Source organism: Schistocerca serialis, chromosome 2, assembly GCF_023864345.2.
Source record: "Schistocerca serialis cubense isolate TAMUIC-IGC-003099 chromosome 2, iqSchSeri2.2, whole genome shotgun sequence".
NCBI lineage: Eukaryota > Metazoa > Arthropoda > Insecta > Orthoptera > Acrididae > Schistocerca > Schistocerca serialis.
Window position 1 is genome coordinate 452,603,092 of NC_064639.1, and position 21,247 is coordinate 452,624,338.

At 38.6% G+C, this 21,247-nt stretch overlaps 1 protein-coding gene across 1 annotated transcript in view; it reads right to left on the reverse strand.

Annotated features, from left to right (window-relative positions):
- Positions 1-1,901: 1,901 nt before the first annotated feature.
- Positions 1,902-21,247, reverse strand: part of LOC126457334 (HCLS1-associated protein X-1) — an 85,456-nt gene continuing 66,110 nt past the window's right edge. Inside the window, exon 7 of the mRNA XM_050093544.1 lies at positions 1,902-2,198. Within this exon, the coding sequence (XP_049949501.1) occupies positions 2,098-2,198 (101 nt within the window). The 3' untranslated portion in view covers positions 1,902-2,097. The remainder of the gene's footprint in view (positions 2,199-21,247) is intronic.

The window sequence follows — 21,247 nt, forward strand, 5'->3', positions numbered from 1 at the left end:
TGGGCAACGGATCCACCTTCTTCAGCGTTGATGCATAAATACAACCAACCTCATATGGGAATCTCAAGAATAGCAAACACATAAGAAATGGACAGGGACTGCAGATAGGTGGCGATTGGTGGGAATGTGGATCGGATATGAGGCATGCTGAGATAGTCCGTGCAGTTGCGATAACACTGTGTCCTGGGTGGTGCACTGGTTAACGCACCTGCCTTGTAAGCAGGAGATCCAGGGTTCAAGTCCTGGTCCGGTACACATTTTCACTCATCACCATTGATCCCATGTAATGTCCCAACACTGATGACAGCAGTGATCCCCTTCAATTTACATTAAGATATAACATTGTGTCCTGGGTGGTGCACTGGTAACGCACCTGCCTTGTAAGCAGGAGATCCAGGGTTCAAGTCCTGATCCGGTACACATTTTCACTCATCACCATTGATCCCATGTAATGTCCCAACACTGATGACAGCAGTGATCCCCTTCAATTTACATTAAGATATTCACCAAGCTCCTATGTGACAGCAGAAGAAATCAGAAATCCCTACCAATTCAAAAGGAAACTAAAACTCAACTCGCCATTCATAAATTATCTGAACGTCTAGGTTCAGGGATAGAAATAAAGGTGTACGACAAGTAATTAGGTGCTATAAATAGGACTCGGTATTCACAGATACGTAAAGGTTTCCTTTGAAAAATACCTCTGTACTGAAGTAAATATTCAGCTACTAACAATGGATGAACAAAACTGAGGTGCAGTACTGGCTTTTTTACTAATGTACTCAGTTAAATTTAGATGGCATATGTGTAAATAGTCTTGAGCTTTATAGTGATACTGGCTGACAAACCCAGTATTACCCAGGTATTCATCTTGCCAGCTTTCTATTAGTAATGGAAACAAAAAAATTAACTGTGTTTGTAGTGAAGTATCAAAAAAATTTAATTTCCATATATTCATGAAAACACCTTTGAAATTATGAAACAGTGTACACAGAAATATGCATAATGTACAAATGCATAAGGATAGTATCCAAATTAAGAAACATGATCCTGGGCAGTGTCTTTATACTGGGTGAAGCTGATTCACATGTCTACAATGCAATTTTGTAAATGACACTATGGTAACACCTCTTCATAGCTCTATAGATGTCAGGGATTTCCTTAAGTTGACTTAACTGTAGTAGTGTCTTAGCAATACAGAATAAATGTATTAAAACTTCATGATGCAGTATTTTTTCATGTATCTCAGTGTTTATGGCATCATATCTCTTGAATTATGTGTCATACAATAATATATTCAGCTAGGTACATTCAGCCACATACTGGATACTACTAGCAAAATATGTTGTGAATACAGTTAGTAGTAAAGAAATAATAAATTTAAACGTCACACATATTGCGGCTGTTTTTCACTAATCTTGTTCTTTATGGTGTCATATCTCCTTATCTCAGTAAGGATTGTGTGTACCAAGTTTGAATGAAATCGGTCCAGTGGTTCAGGAGGAGATGCAATGTGTGTGCGCGCGCACACACACACACACACACACACACACACACACACACACACACACACACACGCATGTGTACAGATAACAGAAATAGTCCAGATCACAATTATTTATTTATTTGGTTTCCATTCAAATGATTATCTTTAAACCAGAAACTCCTCGCTGATCTTTGGAGCCATCTCGCGGAGCTGCTGCACATACCAGAAAATACCAGTAAACTGGTAGTTTTTGGTTCACACAGCAGCTCCACGAACCAGCTCCCCATGTCATGAAGGAGCTTCTGGTCTAGCCATCATTTGCTTTCCATAAAAATCATAGCTCTCCACCCTACCTAGTTTTTTAATATGAGGGGTCAATGATATGTCATAAAATACCACGTAATAAAGCCATCTGTTATGGTTTCAAGTAATGTTTTGGTTTATTGACATGCAAATTAAATTTACTGATTGTTAAATTTACTGATTGAAGTGTACAACAGAATAATACTGTGATATGATATTTACATTATTACAATTCTTTCATCAAGTTTCCACAACTCTTGACTATATTCATTCATAATTATATTCATATACATATTATGTACAAAAATTCAGAAGCTAAAAAACTTTTTAAAGTCAATGCCATCTTTTGTCATTTTGTTGTCCAACTCAGGCTTGATATTCCACTTCTTTTTAAACTCTTCAACTTCACCTGAAACAATAGTAATATTTAAATAACAAAACAACAGAGTGAAAACAGACTGCAACTTATCTAAACAATACCCATTATTGTACATGTAAAAAAAAATACCATTTTACATAACAAGAGCAGTACTTCTTTCAGTATTTGGCAGGGTTTTACAATATTTTGAAAATTTTTGTGACTGTTTCTTTCCTGATGCACTGCTATATTGTTTCCCAACAGAATACCTCTTTAAATAACCCATCTTGTCACAGACTGAACAGCGAAGGTAATCGAGTAATAAGCATTTTAGTAAAGTACCATGAACATTAGCATTATAAACTAGATGACCAATGCCAACAAACTGCTTAACAACATGACTAAAAACACCATTTTTATTTTGTGGTAAGTGAGAATTGACTTGAAGCAAGCAGTAAGCTCCTATAGCGTGCATTAAATGTATTTTTGCCAACATTTCAACATCAGTGAAGTCACTACAGATGGAAACTGTCTCAGATAAATGAAAAATGGCCATAAACTGTTCACAATTTGCAATATGAAAGCATCCTACCATTTATCTGAAGTAACTAAAGGATAAGCTGCAGATTGGAAGTCATCTTGTTTTACTATTTTCTGCTATTTTCAAAGTAGCACCTTTACATGTGTCATTCACGTGGCAATATTTGGCCAAAATAGCATTTTCTTCAACATTGCTGCAACGTGGTTGCAATATACAGCAATTTTCTGGTACGACTGGGGAATACTGTTGATGTTGCAAGCTGTTGCAGGTAGTTGCAGAGATGCTGGCAAGGGCTTGCCAGTGTTATCCACAAAGGGTGGAGGATATTTCGCACTGCAGGAGAATCTCTACCTCTGTCCTTATCTGTACATGTTTCTCTCTCACTCTCACCTTTGTTTCCTACTTCTCTCATCAAGAGCACTGCAGTCCCATGTCTGAACCAATGATTTAGCTTTTGTTTGAAAATTTGCACATGTACAAATAACCATCAATTTTGATAGCCATACATTGTTGTTAAGTTTTTTTATGTACGGTGTAATGGATCTGGGAGATGTGTTATTTTCTACCGGATTTGTCGATACCAAATTGTAAATGTTTTCTTATATTTTTTGTCAGAATTTTTATTATAATTTGCCTTATCATATGTTATTTTTGAGAGTGAAAGCATATTGATTACTATTAGTAAATGTGTCGACGAATAGCAAAGAGACTGATTACAAGTGGAAGCTTGTGTGTTGTAAAATATCTTTGATGCTGGAGTCGTCTTTGACTATAGTCAGTCGGCAGTGAACTCTTGGTGTGTGTTGACGGAAGAAGAATGTGCAGTTCGCCGTCATAAATAATTTTGAATTGTGTTACTATTTTTTTATATAAACTATAAGAAGAAACTACATTCGAAGAAATGGTATTTGAAGCACCAAAATTGAGGAAAACACGTTGAACCAGGTCATTTCTGCAGCCGACAAAGATGCATTGTAGAATCATACTTCATTAGACAACTGAAGCCAAGACTAATATCGCCTTGTATACATCTAACGGAAAAGGTACTGTCACGAAATATGCCAAACTTAAGTAAATAAAAAATAGTGGCCATATTTTCAACTTGTGTCTCGCCCGGGATACCATATTTCAACTGGGGACTGTAGCCGGGATATTGTGTTCACGAGATCTTCAACAGTGCTACGAGGAAGAAAATTTTTGTGTGTTAATACCAGTTTTTTCAGAATGTGTGTTACAGTATTTGTGTTCATCGGGAAGTAAAAGTTTTGGAGAAGAAATGTTTCGGCGAAAAATATAATTTTCGACAGAAGAAGTAATTTCAAGAATTTTGGTCAACAATCACATGGATGGAAAACGTGGTTTTGCAACAGTAGAAGAGTGTTCCAGATAAGTCACGAAACCCTCGTATTTTGTTACAACAATATTTTTATCTTGTTTTGTATTGTTGTGTATAAATTTTTTTTTTTTCACAATGACTTATGAGTTTTTCGAGAATATTGTGCCTAAAGTATAAGCAGTAATTTAATAGACTTCGAAAATCAGGACAGGTCAAATGAAACGGAAAGAACCAATCAATTTGATTTAAAAAGTTTTCTTGTAAATTTCACGAAAGAAATTAAAGAATCAGTTGATGACAATAAGACTTACTGGGATGAAAAAATTGATAACATTCTGTTGCAAGTCCAAGCAGTCAATACCCAAGTGGGTGATCTTTCAAACAGAGTTGGCAGTGTTGAGGAAAAAATTGAATCTGTGGAAGCAAAAGTAAATGAAATTGATGCTAAATTGAGCGATGAAATTAATACTGTAAAAAATGAGTTACTGGTAGATAGGGAAAGAAATTTAATTGATTTTTAATGAGATAAAAGGGGAAATTAAAAATTTGGATGAGAATACAAAAGTTTTAGTAAAAAATGTACAACAAGAAACTGACAATCGTTTGGTTACTCTAGAAAAAAAAGTAGAGTGCAATGATTTAGAAATCAAAAAATATGTCAAAGAACTTAGTGAAAAAATTGAAAGTTTTGACATTGAATTTCAAAGCAAAAATCACAATGTCAACACATGCAATGTTGTATCTAATATTCCAGTGAAGCACTTTTCGGTAGATGGGCCCTTACATCCCGTTGATTTTATAGAGTATTGTAAGGATTGTTTTTTACCTCACTCACCAGATGATATGAAAATTAAATTTGTGAAAAAATTCTTGGAAGGGGAAGCTTTGACTTGGGCAAACCAGATTGTAACTTTGGGGATGACCTTTTCAGAATTTGAATCAAAATTTCTGGAAAAATTTTGGGATGATCTTAAACAAACTAGAATGAAAAGTGAATTTTTGAATGGGAGAAACTATAGAGAATCAGATGGGAGCATGAAACAATTTTGCAAAAGTGAACTTCAAAAACTTATTCATTTAACAAAACCTTTGGATGACTTGATCAAAATTGATACCTTAAAGAGAAGATTGCCATCAGCAATGCAGTTGAGTTTAGTTCATTGTCCTGATTGTAATCTAGAGCAGTTTCTCAATTATATTGAAAAGTTGGATAGGGTAACAACAAGAACACACAGTGGGTTTACTCAGAAAGGTAATGGTCAAAATTGGGGAAATGACAACTTTCAAAAAAGGGAACAAAACAATTATCATGGTGTCAGTCAAAATTCAGGGGGATATAACAATTTTCAAAAGAAGGACCATAATTTTCATCCAAAACAAGAACAACATTTTCGCGGAAATAATCAACAAAATCGAGAAGACTTTAGGGATCGAAATCACAGAAATTTTGCTAGAGATCAGTACAATAGAAACTACCAACAATCAGGTAATGTTTGGCATAGAAATGGGAACAGAAATGTTGATCAGAGACATTGGCAGAACCACAATCAGCAGTTCAAGCAGGAACCAGTTGTAATTCAGGAAATAAAAAACGAGTAGACCCCTCCTTGAAGGTCCGCAAGGTTGAGGTAGAAGGTGAGCATGATGAAAGGACCAATGGATGTGACTATCATAAACCCAAACATGACAGTTCCAAACCTAAGCTATCACATGAGGTCATTAGTTGTTACTTATTGAAGAAATTTCAAGAGGAAAATAATGATGATATTGATACAGTTTAAAATTTCAGTAAACAAGAACATACAGTAGATAAAAGTAATTGTGATTCATTTAATTTGACAGAGTTTTACACTTGGGCAGAAAAGAACAACACTTTGTCAGATGATGTAATTTGTAGTAGTTCAGAGACGTGTGTGAATGAAAGAGAGAATGCATGCTGTGAGAATGAAAATATTGGTGAAAGGGATCTGGTAACTTTAGAAAGGGGAAATAATATTTTAGGGGATAATTTGAATGTGTATGACCTGAATATGTGTATTGATAATGATGTTGATGATAAAGTTTGTAATGATGGTAATGGTATTGATGGTAATGTTGAGGAAAGGTGTTTCATTAGTTTAAATAGGGAGTTGGGTATACACATGGTTGAAAATGGATTAAATAGTGGGAATATTACAGAAATTCCCAGGGATGTTACCAGGACGAATAAGGCTCGCAAGCAGGGTGTATGTAAAAGTGTGAATTTTGATGTTGTTGGGAAAGAATCTGACTATACAAATAACGATGACACATGTACAACTTCCAGCCTAAGTGAAACTTTGACAGATACTAATGACACACACACATTTCTTATGAATCTATGGCTGAACAGTGAAACTATTTCTTTTGACAAGAACTTTAGAAAGATGCTTATTAATGTATGTGAAACTGTATGTCCTGAGTGGTGGAAAAAGATATTTTATTTTTGAAAAGCTGAAGGATAAGTACTTCAATAGTATACAATGCGATTTGGATGAAAATTCTTGGCTATTTGAGATAATAGAGAGTACTAATGACAATTTTGTATCTTGTGCAAATTTTTTAACTGTGACAAATAATGCATGTAATGATATACCATATGATTCTGATAAGTATAGGTTTGGGGAAATTGAAAGTGATTTATTACATGAGGATACAGGTTCTGAGAGAAGTGATCAATTTTGCAGTCCTTATATAAAAGTTCAAATTGGGTCATCGGATTGGTAAATGTTTAATTGATACAGGAAGTGAGATCTCGGGAATATCTGAAAGGTTAAGCAAGAAATTGAAAGTGGGGAAAGATTTTGTTGAAATGCCAGTTGTTGGGGTAAAGATAAAAGGTGCTACTGGGAAGAGCAGTAAATTAGTAAAAAGCCAGGCTTTAGTGACATCTTTAATTGAAGGCAAGTTGTTCACACATGGATGTTTTGTAATTCAGGAATTTAATGAGGATTTTCTTTTGGGTATGAATTGGATAGTAAAAGTAAATACAGCATTTGATTGGGTTGGAAGAAAAATTTTGATAGAAACTAGTGAAAGGGAATACATTCAGACAAATTTTGTGAACACCCTTGGTGATCAGAGTAATGGAAATTTTAACAGTATCAATTTACCAAAAGAAAATAGATTGGAGAATATTGAAACTCATAGACTTGATACTGATGAAGTTGAATTTGGGAATTTAGTAAATTTGAAAATTTCAGAAACACAAAATTTATCTGGGGAGCAAAAACAACAGTTAGAAAATCTGCTGTGTGACATACCTGGTAGGGTAAAGGGTTATCAGTGTGAGCTTCAGGTAAAACCTCATGAACCGTTTTTCATACAACCATACAGTATTGCAATATCAAAAAGACATGCTGTTGAGAAAGAGCTGAAAAAGATGGAACGATGTAATATAATAGAAAGGAGTATCAGTGCATATAATAATCCTCTAGTAGTAGTTTCGAAAAAAGATGGTGGAGCAGAACTGTATAAACAGAAATCATAATTTCAAAATTTAAATAACCTATTATCATCTAAAACAAAAGTCCTCCACTGGAATATGCTTGTTAGAACAAAACTACCTGTATAACCAAATATGTATATTTGCATGTATAAATTAATAATTTGAAGCCATATGTTAATTGAATCTGATGAAAAAACATTGTTGTAACAAAAAATGAGAGCAAGATTTATTTTTACTTTTTTACAACAAAAAAAAAGTCTCCATAGTGAGCATTTCTGAATTTTTCTAATTTTTGGAAACTAAGTCTTCCCTGTGGATGAAGGCATGCATGTGAGGACATGCATGCAAAGGTATAAGTTTCAAAACCAATTTTAGATAAAGCCTCATGATACATGAGCAATTTATTGTTGTTTATACTGATGTTGTGGGGAGCGAAAGTACTCTTCACACGAATGTGACTTGTAGTAATATTGTAGAAGAGAGGCAAGTGTACATAAATAATTGCAAAAAATTTAGATAATACTGATGTATCTTTAGCTGTACTAAAAGAAGAAAATCATAAGCAAAAAAAATATACAAAACAAAAAAACACGAGTAAAAAAATTAAGAAAGAAAATCATAAGGAAAAAAATATACAAAACAAAAAACATGAGTAAAAAAATATAAATAAAAAATCATAAGCAAAAAAAATATACAAAAGAAAAAAAACATGAGTAAAAAAAATACTATTAAAAAAATCAGAAGTAATATATATATATATATATATATATATATATATATATATATATATATATATATATATATATATATATATATATATAGTTATAATAGAGGGTAACATTCCACGTAGGAAAAATATATCTAAAAACAAAGATGATGTGACTTACCAAATGAAAGTGCTGGCAGGTCGACAGACACACAAACAAACACAAACATACACACAAAATTCAAGCTTTCGCAACAAACTGTTGCCTCATCAGGAAAGAGGAAAGGAGAGGGAAAGACGAAAGGATGTGGGTTTTAAGCGAGAGGGTAAGGAGTCATTCCAATCCCGGGAGCGGAAAGACTTACCTTAGGGGGAAAAAAAGACGGGTATACACTCGCGCGCACACACACACATATCCATCCACACATATACAGACACAAGCAGACATATTTAAAGACAAAGAGTTTGGGCAGAGATGTCAGTTGAGGCAGAAGTGCAGAGGCAAAGATGTTGTTGAATGACAGGTGAGGTATGAGTGGCGGCAACTTGAAATTAGCGGAGATTGAGGCCTGGTGGATAACGGGAAGAGAGGATATATTGAAGAGCAAGTTCCCATCTCCGGAGTTCGGATAGGTTGGTGTTAGTGGGAAGTATCCAGATAACCCGGACGGTGTAACACTGTGCCAAGATGTGCTGGCCGTGCACCAAGGCATGTTTAGCCACAGGGTGATCCTCATTACCAACAAACACTGTCTGCCTGCGTCCATTCGTGCGAATGGACAGTTTGTTGCTGGTCATTCCCACATAGAATGCGTCACAGTGTAGGCAGGTCAGTTGGTAGATCACGTGGGTGCTTTCACACGTGGCTCTGCCTTTGATCGTGTACACCTTCCGGGTTACAGGACTGGAGTAGGTGGTGGTGGGAGGGTGCATGGGACAGGTTTTACACCGGGGGCGGTTACAAGGGTAGGAGCCAGAGGGTAGGGAAGGTGGTTTGGGGATTTCATAGGGATGAACTAAGAGGTTACGAAGGTTAGGTGGACGGCGGAATGACACTCTTGGTGGAGTGGGGAGGATTTTGTGAAGGATGGATCTCATTTCAGGGCAGGATTTGAGGAAGTCGTATCCCTGCTGGAGAGCTACATTCAGAATCTGATCCAGTCCCGGAAAGTATCCCGTCACAAGTGGCGCACTTTTGTGGTTCTTCTGTGGGAGGTTCTGGGTTTGAGAGGATGAGGAAGAGGCTCTGGTTATTTGCTTCTGTACCAGGTCGGGAGGGTAGTTGCGGGATGCGAAAGCTGTTGTCAGGTTGTTGGTGTAATGCTTCAGGGATTTCGGACTGGAGCAGATTCGTTTGCCACGAAGACCTAGGCTGTAGGGAAGGGACCGTTTGATGTGGAATGGGTGGCAGCTGTCGTAATGGAGGTACTGTTGCTTGTTGGTGGGTTTGATGTGGACGGACGTGTGAAGCTGGCCATTGGACAGGTGGAGGTCAACATCAAGAAAAGTGGCATGGGATTTGGAATAGGACCAGGTGAATCTGATGGAACCAAAGGAGTTGAGGTTGGAGAGGAAATTCTGGAGTTGTTCTTCACTGTGAGTCCAGATCATGAAGATGTCATCAATAAATCTGTACCAAACTTTGGGTTGGCAGGCCTGGGTAACGAAGAAGGCTTCCTCTAAGCGACCCATGAATAGGTTGGCATACGAAGGGGCCATCCTGGTACCCATGGCTGTTCCCTTTAGTTGTTGGTATGTCTGGCCTTCAAAAGTGAAGAAGTTGTGGGTCAGGACGAAGCTGGCTAAGGTAATGAGGAAAGAGGTTTTAGGTAGGGTGGCAGGTGATCGGCGTGAAAGGAAGTGCTTCATCGCAGCGAGGCCCTAGACGTGCGGGATATTTGTGTATAAGAAAGTGGCATCAATGGTTACAAGGATGGTTTCTGGGGGTAACGGATTGGGTAAGGATTCCAGGCGTTCGAGAAAGTGGTTGGTGTCTTTGATGAAGGATGGGAGACTGCACGTAATGGGTTGAAGGTGTTGATCTACATAGGCAGAGATACATTCTGTGGGGGCTTGGTAACCAGCTACAATGGGGCGGCCGGGATGATTGGGTTTGTGAATTTTAGGAAGAAGGTAGGGGTGCGGGGTGTCGGTGGGGTCAGGAGGTTGATGGAGTGAGGTGAAAGGTTTTGTAGGGAGCCTAAGGTTCTGAGGATTCCTTGAAGCTCCGCCTGGACATCAGGAATGGGATTACCTTGGCAAACTTTGTATGTGGTGTTGTCTGAAAGCTGACGCAGTCCCTCAGCCACATGCTCCCGACGATCAAGTACCACGGTCGTGGAACCCTTGTCCGCCGGAAGAATGACGATGGACTGGTCAACCTTCAGATCACGGATAGCCTGGGCTTCAGCAGTGGTGATGTTGGGAGTAGGATTAAAGTTTTTTAAGAAGGATTGAGAGGCAAGGCTGGAAGTCAGAAATTCCTGGAAGGTTTGGAGAGTGATTTTGAGGAAGAGGAGGTGGATCCCGCTGTGACGGAGGACGGAACTGTTCCAGGCAGGGTTCAATTTGGATAGTGTCTTGGGGAGTTGGATCATTAGGGGTAGGATTAGGATCATTTTTCTTCGTGGCAAAGTGATACTTCCAGCAGAGAGTACGAGTGTAGAACAGTAAATCTTTGACGAGGGCTGTTTGGTTGAAACTGGGAGTGGGGCTGAAGGTGAGGCCTTTGGATAGGACAGAGGTTTCGGATTGGGAGAGAGGTTTGGAGGAAAGGTTAACTACTGAATTAGGGTGTTGTGGTGCCAGAATGTGTTGATTGGAATTTTGAGGTTTTGGAGGGAGTGGAGCTGGAAGTGGGAGACTGAGTAGATGGGAGAGACTGGGTTTGTGTGCAATGAGAGGAGGTTGAGGTTTGCTGGAAAGGTTGTGAAGGGTGAGTGAGTTGCCTTTCCGGAGGTGGGAAACCAAGAGATTGGATAGTTTTTTGAGGTGAAGGGTGGCATGCTGTTCTAATTTGCGGTTGGCCTGTAGGAGGATGCTCTGAATAGCCGGTGTTGATGTGGGAGAGGAAAGATTAAGGACTTTTATTAAGGATAGGAGTTGACGGGTGTGTTCATTGGCTGAGTTGATGTGTAAGTGAAGGATTAGGTGGGTGAGGGCAATGGATTGTTCAGTTTGGAACTAGTATAGGGACAGATGGAAAGAAGGGTTGCAGCCAGAGATGGGAAATTTAAGTGTGAGGCTTTTGCGGGTTATGCCAAATGTCAGACAAGTCTGAGAAAATAAAATATGCGAGCGTAATCTGGCAAGGGTGAAGGCATGTTTGCAGAGGGAATGTAAATAAAATTTAATGGGGTCATTGTGGGGGTGCTGTGAGGGTGACATGGTATTCAAGGAATCCTCAGAACCTTAGGCCCCCTACAAAACCTTTCACCTGACTCCATCAACCTCCTGACCCCACCGACACCCCGCACCCCTACCTTCTTCCTAAAATTCACAAACCCAATCATCCCGGCCGCCCCATTGTAGCTGGTTACCAAGCCCCCACAGAATGTATCTCTGCCTATGTAGATCAACACCTTCAACCCATTACGTGCAGTCTCCCATCCTTCATCAAAGACACCAACCACTTTCTCGAACGCCTGGAATCCTTACCCAATCCGTTACCCCCAGAAACCATCCTTGCAACCATTGATGCCACTTCCTTATACACAAATATCCCGCACGTCCAGGGCCTCGCTGCGATGGAGCACTTCCTTTCACGCCGATCACCTGCCACCCTACCTAAAACCTCTTTCCTCATTACCTTAGCCCGCTTCGTCCTGACCCACAACTTCTTCACTTTTGAAGGCCAGACATACCAACAACTAAAGGGAACAGCCATGGGTACCAGGATGGCCCCTTCGTATGCCAACCTATTCATGGGTTGCTTAGAGGAAGCCTTCTTGGTTACCCAGGCCTGCCAACCCAAAGTTTGGTACAGATTTATTGATTACATCTTCATGATCTGGACTCACAGTGAAGAACAACTCCAGAATTTCCTCTCCAACCTCAACTCCTTTGGTTCCATCAGATTCACCTGGTCCTACTCCAAATCCCATGCCACTTTCCTTGATGTTGATCTCCACCTGTCCAATTGCCAGCTTCACACGTCCGTCCAATCAAACCCACCAACAAGCAACAGTACCTCCATTACGACAGCTGCCACCCATTCCACATCAAACGGTCCCTTCCCTACAGCCTAGGTCTTCATGGCAAACGAATCTGCTCCAGTCCGGAATCCCTGAAGCATTACACCAACAACCCGACAACAGCTTTCGCATCCCGCAACTACCCTCCCGACCTGGTACAGAAGCAAATAACCAGAGCCACTTCCTCATCCTCTCAAACCCAGAACCTCCCACAGAAGAACCACAAAAGTGCGCCACTTGTGACAGTATACTTTCCGGGACTGGATCAGATTCTGAATGTAGCTCTCCAGCAGGGATACGACTTCCTCAAATCCTGCCCTGAAATGAGATCCATTCTTCACGAAATCCTCCCCACTCCACCAAGAGTGTCTTTCCGCCGTCCACCTAACCTTCGTAACCTCTTAGTTCATCCCTATGAAATCCCCAAACCACCTTCCCTACCCTCTTGGCTCCTACCCTTGTAACCGCCCCCGGTGTAAAACCTGTCCCATGCACCCTCCCACCACCACCTACTCCAGTCCTGTAACCCGGAAGGTGTACACGATCAAAGGCAGAGCCACGTGTGAAAGCACCCACGTGATCTACCAACTGACCTGCCTACACTGTGACGCATTCTATGTGGGAATGACCAGCAACAAACTGTCCAGTCGCACGAATGGACGCAGGCAGACAGTGTTTGTTGGTAATGAGGATCACCCTGTGGCTAAACATGCCTTGGTGCACGGCCAGCACATCTTGGCACAGTGTTACACCGTCCGGGTTATCTGGATACTTCCCACTAACACCAACCTATCCGAACTCCGGAGATGGGAACTTGCTCTTCAATATATCCTCTCTTCCCGTTATCCACCAGGCCTCAATCTCCGCTAATTTCAAGTTGCCGCCACTCATACCTCACCTGTCATTCAACAACATCTTTGCCTCTGCACTTCTGCCTCGACTGACATCTCTGCCCAAACTCTTTGTCTTTAAATATGTCTGCTTGTGTCTGTATATGTGTGGATGGATATGTGTGTGTGTGTGCGCGAGTGTATACCCGTCCTTTTTTCCCCCTAAGGTAAGTCTTTCCGCTCCCGGGATTGGAATGACTCCTTACCCTCTCCCTTAAAACCCACATCCTTTCGTCTTTCCCTCTCCTTTCCTCTTTCCTGATGAGGCAACAGTTTGTTGCGAAAGCTTGAATTTTGTGTGTATGTTTGTGTTTGTTTGTGTGTCTGTCGACCTGCCAGCACTTTCATTTGGTAAGTCACATCATCTTTGTTTTTAGATATATATATAATAGAGGTCAACATTCCACGTGGGAAAAAATATATCTAAAAACAAAGATGATGTGACTTACCAAACGAAAGCACTGGCACGTCGATAGACACACAAACATACACACATTTTGTGTGTATGTTTGTGTGTCTATCAACGTGCCAGCGCTTTCGTTTGGTAAGTCACATCATTATATATATATGGAAAATATATATATATATATATATATATAAAACACTACACTATATATGTCCAGTATCATTTTTACTCTACAACATGTAAGCATAATGAAATTAACATTAATTAAAAAAAAATTTAAATCTTATTCTAGGAAATGAGGTTTACCTTTCTATTATTTTCAATCTGTATGCTGTATGTTAGAATATTTCTCATGTATGTTTTATACCACGTACATTTGTCATGTCAAATAATTTCTTTACTTGAATTTGTTGTGTATGAGATTGATGGGGAAGGATCATTACAACAACAGCCAGTAACAAGTCCACAGATTCAAAGAGTCCAAATTTGGAAGAGGTTATCAGACTGCATCATTAATGTACTAATTGTGTAATACAGATCCATTACTGAGAGTGGTCGGGATTTTGTTGTATATGTCCATAACAACAAAAGCCCTGGGGAGCAGTTGTAATGGATCTGGGAGATGGGTTATTTTCTACAGGATTTGTCGATACCAAATTGTAAATGTTTACTTACATTTTTTGTCAGAATTTTTATTATAATTTGCCTTATTATATGTTAATTTACTTATATTTTTGAGAGTGAAAGCATATTGATTACTATTAGTAAATGTGTCGACGAATAGCAAAGAGACTGATTACAAGTGGAAGTTTGTGTGTTGTGTAAAATATCTTTGACGTTGGAGTCGTCTTTGACTATAGTCAGTCGGCAGTGAACTCTTGGTGTGTGTTGACGGAAGAAGAATGTGCAGGTCGCCGTCATAAATAATTTTGAATTATGTTACTATTTTTTATATAAACTATAAGAAGAAACTACATTCGAAGAAATGGTATTTGAAGCACCAAAATTGAGGCAAACACGTTGAACCAGGTCATTTCTACAGCCGACAAAGACGCATTGTGGAATCATACTTCATTAGACAACTGAAGCCAAGACTAATATCGCCTTGTATACATCTAACGGAAAAGGTACTGTCATGAAATATGCCAAACTTAAGTAAATAAAAAATAGTGACCATATTTTCAACTTGTGTCTCGTCCGGGATACCATATTTCAACGGCAATGGAGAGAAGTGGATAAACATGAGTCCTATAAATTTCATAAATGTCAAGCTTCTATGACCAGAGCAACGAGAAATCGAAAGTAGTGAATACAAAGACATCAATCTGAAAAAGTAAAGGTGGCAAGCTGTTGCCGATGAACTCAAACTAACGCTTGATGCAGTACAGAAAAAATTCCAAAATCTTCAAACTTAGGCCAAATGCAAAGCAAAAAAGTTGCACAGGAAAAGTGAAAATGGATGTTGCTCCTCATCCACATGAGTTTCATACTATTTTAGATGGCCCTGACACAGAAACTGGTAGTGTAAACAGTAGTGTGTGCTGATGAACAAAAATAAAATATAAATAAAAATTATATTCTCATTTCAAACTTACCTTAATGAAACCTTCAGTTCTCCTACAAAATCACTGCTTACTTGTGGTACCAAAAGGTTTACTAATACACAGTGTGCTTTAAAGAGGTATATTAAATTTCAGAACAGATCACTAGTAACTAAAAACCCAAGGATGATTAACCATTACTTTGTAACTTGTGTACACTTTGACTTGAATCAGTTTTAGTAGTTCTCCATGCAATTGTTTCTATGAGACACTAGCCATTACATTTCGACATCCTGGTACAATTCTGGAAAAGTTATGTACGCAAGATCAGCTCACAAGTTAAATTTTCTGAAGCATCTGGCTTCCTTAAAAAAAGACACTTCCAAAAACACAATTTCTTTTGTTCTTTGTATCTTTCTCCCTTGTCTGATGTGAAACCTAGTCCACAAACAGATCTCCTGTGTGATTTCTCTACACACTCCCAATTCTCCCACCAACCCCAAGAACAATCTACACAGGAGTGTCCCCTTTGTCAGCCAGTACCACCACTGACTGGAACAACTGAAACGCATCCTTTGTTAGGACTTTAATTACTTATCATCACACCCTGAAATGAGGGATATCCTACTCAAAACCCTTCTCACCCCTCCTAAAGTGATGTTCCATCACCTACACGACCTCCAGAACTTCCTACTCCATCCCTAGGCCACTTCCAATCTCAAGCCCTCCCCTTAGGGATCATATCCCTAGGGAAGACCCAGGTGCAAGACCTGCCCAATCCACACACCCAGCACTTCCTATTCCAGTCCTGTCACAGGCTCATTCCACCTCATCAGAGGCTGGTCCACCTATGGAAGCAGCATGTCATATAACAGTTCTCCTACAAGCATTGCACATTATTTATATTGGTATGACTGCCAACTAGCTGTGCACTAGGACAAGTGGCTACTGCCGAATTAACCAAATGCAAAGTAGACCAGCCTGTGGCACAACATCCAGCTGAACATACTATGCTTGATTTCAATCACTGCTTCACAACCCAGGCCATCTGGATCCTCTCCTACACCACCAGCTTTCCTGAAATGCACAGATGGAAGTAGTTCTCACAACACATTCTCTGCTCCCAAAATTATCCTGGCCTCAACCTACGGTAGCCTACTGACTCCACACCCTCCACCAAACTGTTTCTGTCCCTCTGTCCCCTTATGCTCAGGTGTGTCACCTTCTGCCAATGCTCCCAGTACCCCTTTCCCTTTCCTTTTCCCTTTCCTGCCCTCTCCAATTTGCTGCTTTCATTCGCGTGATAATTGCATTCCAGTCCAAGGTGCCAGAAGTGGCAGTCGTGCGTGTGAAGTGTGCTTACTTGTGTGAATGAATGTGTGTGAGATTTCTTTTTTGAAGAAGGCTTTGGCTGAAAGCTAAATGTGTAAAAGTCTATTCATCCTGTCTGTGTGCAACTCAATGTGTCATCTTTACAGTGAGTAGCAATGTATCCTTTTCCTTATACCATTGTAAAAGCTGAAGAGTTCCACTTACTTCCACTAGCTCACTTTGGCCTATTTTGTGGCAATAGTATAGCCTGGTGTAACACTTCTGGTCCAGAAACATATTGCCAGAAACAATGCCTGGCAAAACAGCTGATAATGTTGCTATAAATGTGGATGCAATTTGTCTGGCTGCAACAGTGCCACACAATATTGTCAGCATTCTGCAATTTTTACAGCCCACGTAAATGAACCTTTAAGCAATAGCCTGACAGCAGCCAATTCAACAGTTAAAACTACACAATATTGTGATGCTTATAATGAAAATAAATGAATGAATGAATGTTAACACTCATAGTTTTAAGTGTTCTGTGAGCTGTTCCTCTCATGTATAATGAACTGTTTTAGACTACTTGGTGACACTCTATAAAGTACACTGCAGTATTGTCTGTATTAAAATTCTATAAATGGGTTGATCATTGTATTATTATATAGATTCCATTTTTTCCTACATTAGAAATTAATAGCGTACCTATATAAACTGGTTGCTTATCAGAACTGTATTTTTCCAATGGAAAAGAGCTACCAAGGAAAGTAGATTAGTTTGCAGAAACATATTACATTTGTCATTCATACATAGACTAGGTGTACTGCCCGAGGGGAACACAGTGACTGCACTGTAAAGAAATTATTTTTGTTGTATTTTTCAGCCTAGAGTCATCATTAGTGGTTATGATTCCTTAGCATTTATCATCAGGTAATCTGTTTACAAAGAAAGAAGAAAATGGAAATAAAAATCAAAACACCTTTGTTATGCAGCAAGTCCAAGGAGATTCCAAACTCTCTACATGTTAACATATTTTTTGAAAATCTTTTACATGTATTTAATCAAAACTTCCACTGAGAGTGTGCTAGACAAAAGTGTCTAACAAGATAAATTGGATCACTGCTGGAATAAAAATATCCAGTGAAAAAAAAAGAAGAAAAAAAAAGACAACTGCACGAGGGACTGAAATACAACAAAGACCCCGTTTTCATTAACAATGTTCAACAATATAAAAGAATATTTAAAAGGGCAGTGAAAGCAGCAAAACAAATGGTTAATAATAAATACATTTCAACTCATGGAAACAAATCAAAGGCAGTACATAAATCATAAAATCAGAACTGGAGACTAGAACTGACAGCAAAGAATTTCCAAAATTAAGGTGGGGAGTAAAATTGTAACAAACCCAGCTCAGATGTCAGAGCCATTCGACACTTTTTTTTTTATAAATGTATCTAAATCAGATGTAAATGTACATGCTTATGCAGAGAAAGTACATTTAAGACACAGAGCAGAAGAATACTTTAACAAATTTGACAAAATTTCAATTAAAAATGTAGAGAAAACTATAGTACAGCTAAAAAACAAAAAATTTGCTGGGTGGGATGGCATACCTACCAAAGTGGCTAAAGCAGCCGCCAGGATAATAGCTCACCCTCTCTGCTCAATAATTACTAAATCACTCAAAGAAGGCCATTTTCCAGTCGTCGTAAAGTATGAGGTGGTAAAAAAAAAAGGACTCAAGAGAAGATAAGGGCAACTACTGACCAATCCCTACTCTCCCGACTTTTTCAAAAATATTTGAAAAAGTGGTAGTAACACAAATTAAAAAAATTATACAGACATCAAAGATAATTTCAGATAATCAATATGGCTTTCAAAAAGGCAGGAGTACAATAGATGCCATTACGAGTTTGTGGGGGAAAAAAAAAAAAAATCAGTTCCGCCTTAAAGAAGTCGAGAAAAGTTGCAGGATTATTCTGTGACCTCACAAAAGCATGTGATTTTGTAAACCATCACTTACTCCTGTATAAATGGAAAGATACAGAATTGGGGGTTGTGCTTTAGAGTGGTTTAGGTCATACCTCACAGACAGAAAACAACAGGTAGTTATATCATCAAGTAAGGGAAATTCCTTCTCTGAATGGATGATTATTTCACAAGGTGTTCCACAATACTCAATTCTGGGTCCGATTTTGTTTTTACTTTATACAAATGATCTACCCCTGAATATAAATTCACACTCCGTTTTATTTGCTGATGATACTTCTGCCCTTGCTGGACAAATGCCTTCGACCATCGCAAAACTATTAGCCAGTTTGGAAAACTGGCTCCAACTAAAGGGGCTAAAACTGAATATTGGGAAAAGTCATTTGCTGCAGTTAAAAACTAAAAGGTCTAAGGTAAAAGATCCACATTAGTCATAGAAACCAAGAACTCAAAGAAGCGGACTGTGTTAAATTTTTAGGCGTGCATTTGGAACAAAAACTACCCTGGTCTTCACAACAGTATTTAACAAGTAAATTAAACAGATTGACATTTGCAATGAAGATTCTGTCATATTCAGCTTGCTTGGAGACAAGAAAAATAGTTTACCACAGCTACTTTGAATCAGTTATAAGGTATGGCATTATTTTTGGGGGAGACATAAGCAAAATGACTAGAATCTTAAAATTACAACAATCAATTGTTAGAAATATATCTAATGCAAAACCGAAAGTATCCTGTCGTACACTGTTAAGAAATTTAAAAATATTAAGTGCCCCAAGTTTGTTCATTTATGGACTGATTATTTTTGTATACAGTAATCCCATGTTATTCATGGACAATAACTTTAAACATCAACACAGTACTAGGAACATGGAGAATTTCATACTTCCCACATACAGATTAAAGCTGTTTGCACAAACTCCAGAATACATGGGCATGAATATTTACAACATTCTAAAAAAGAAACAAATGCTCAGCATGGAGATGGGGCAACTAAAGCAAGAACTAGGACAGTTGTTCGTACAGAATGGTTATTATTCCTTCGAATAATTTCTTATTGTTAATATGACAATCTGACCAAGAGAGCAAGTGGCTAAAATGCTTTGTTAATTAAGTTTAAAAGTTTTATGTCTAATAAATGACTATAATAATTATTCATTCTTTTTACAGTAATACTGTTATTAGACTACACACGGTCGCTGTAAATTATAAATTAATAATTATTGTTTCTGCAATACACATAAATTGTAATTGCAATATTGATGAGTCCCCTGTACATTAAATCTTGTGATTTAACTCTGTATGTCATGTGACAATAAAAATTCTGATTCTCTTCAAACTTAAATACATTTCATCATAGCTTGTCAACTGAATGGACCAGGAGCTGTTTCTTTCCCTCTGTCCCCTCATGTTCATGTGTGCCACCTTCTGCCAGTGCTTGGTTGGTTGGTTGGTTGATTTGGGGGAGGGAAGCAAACAGTGACGCCATCAGTCTCATCATATTGGGGAAGGATGGGCAAGGAAGTCAGCCGTGCCCTTCAAGGGCAATTGCCTGAACCGATTTATGGAAATCAGGGAAAATCTAAATCAGGATGGCCGGACATGGGTTTGAACCATCGTACTCCCAAATGCTAGTCCCATGTGCTAAACACTGCGCCACCTTGCTCAGTAATTGGAAGCTACTGTTAATTATGTGCAGTAATACTATAAAGTCGGTAAAAAATATATTCCTAGTAGAAACTTGATTGTGAGACAAAGACTTCTCAAAGTGAATACCAGGAAGAAAATGACATAAATACTGGTTTAGGTGAGGTAGATGTACACTAGAGGGAGGGTTGATGACTACAGCCTAAATGTGTGCCTGTAAAAGTAGTCAACTGGTAACTGGCAATCACAGGTGCGCAGTAAACACTTTTTCTGTCGACTCCCAATTTCTAACAGTAGCTTGATTTAACAGTTGTTTCATTATTTGAAATTCTGAAGGTAGCAGGGATAAAATATAGGGAGCAAAAGGTTATTCGTAACTTGCACAGAAATCTGTAGTTGAGAATGGAGTGAGTCAAGGCTGTGACCTATCCTCAATGTTATTCAGTCTAACATGATCTACGGTAAAAGAAAGTAGTTGAATTAAATCAGGTGATGCTGACGGAATTAGATTTGGACATGAAACACTAAATGGAACAGATAAGTTTTCCTATTTTATCAGCAAAAAAGCCAAAGCAAATAGGATATTTAATGCAGACTAGCAGCAGCAAGAATAACATTCCTGGAACAGAGAGATTTGTTGACTCTGAATATAAATTTAAGTGCCAGGAAATCTTTTCTGAAGGTATTTGTCTGGTCGAAGTGAAATGTGGATGATAACCGGAACAGACAAGGGGACAGAAGCTTTTGAAATATGGTGCTACAGAAGAATGTTCAACATTAAATGGGTAGATAGAATATCTAACGAGAAGGCGCTGAATCGAATTAGGAAAAAATAAAATTTATAGCACAACCTTACTATAAGAAGGTACTGGTTGATAGGACATGTCCTGAGACATCGTATATGATAGCATGTAAAGCTTCATCAAATCAGTCTTTGGACTACAGGTGATGACTTTTGTTCTGATTGTTTATTGTACACTTGCAACTGCCAGCTTCAAGTTTGCTACTTGCAGATTATGTCTGAAGGCATGCATCATCTATCCTGCTTCTAGTATGCATTTGTTTTATCTACAG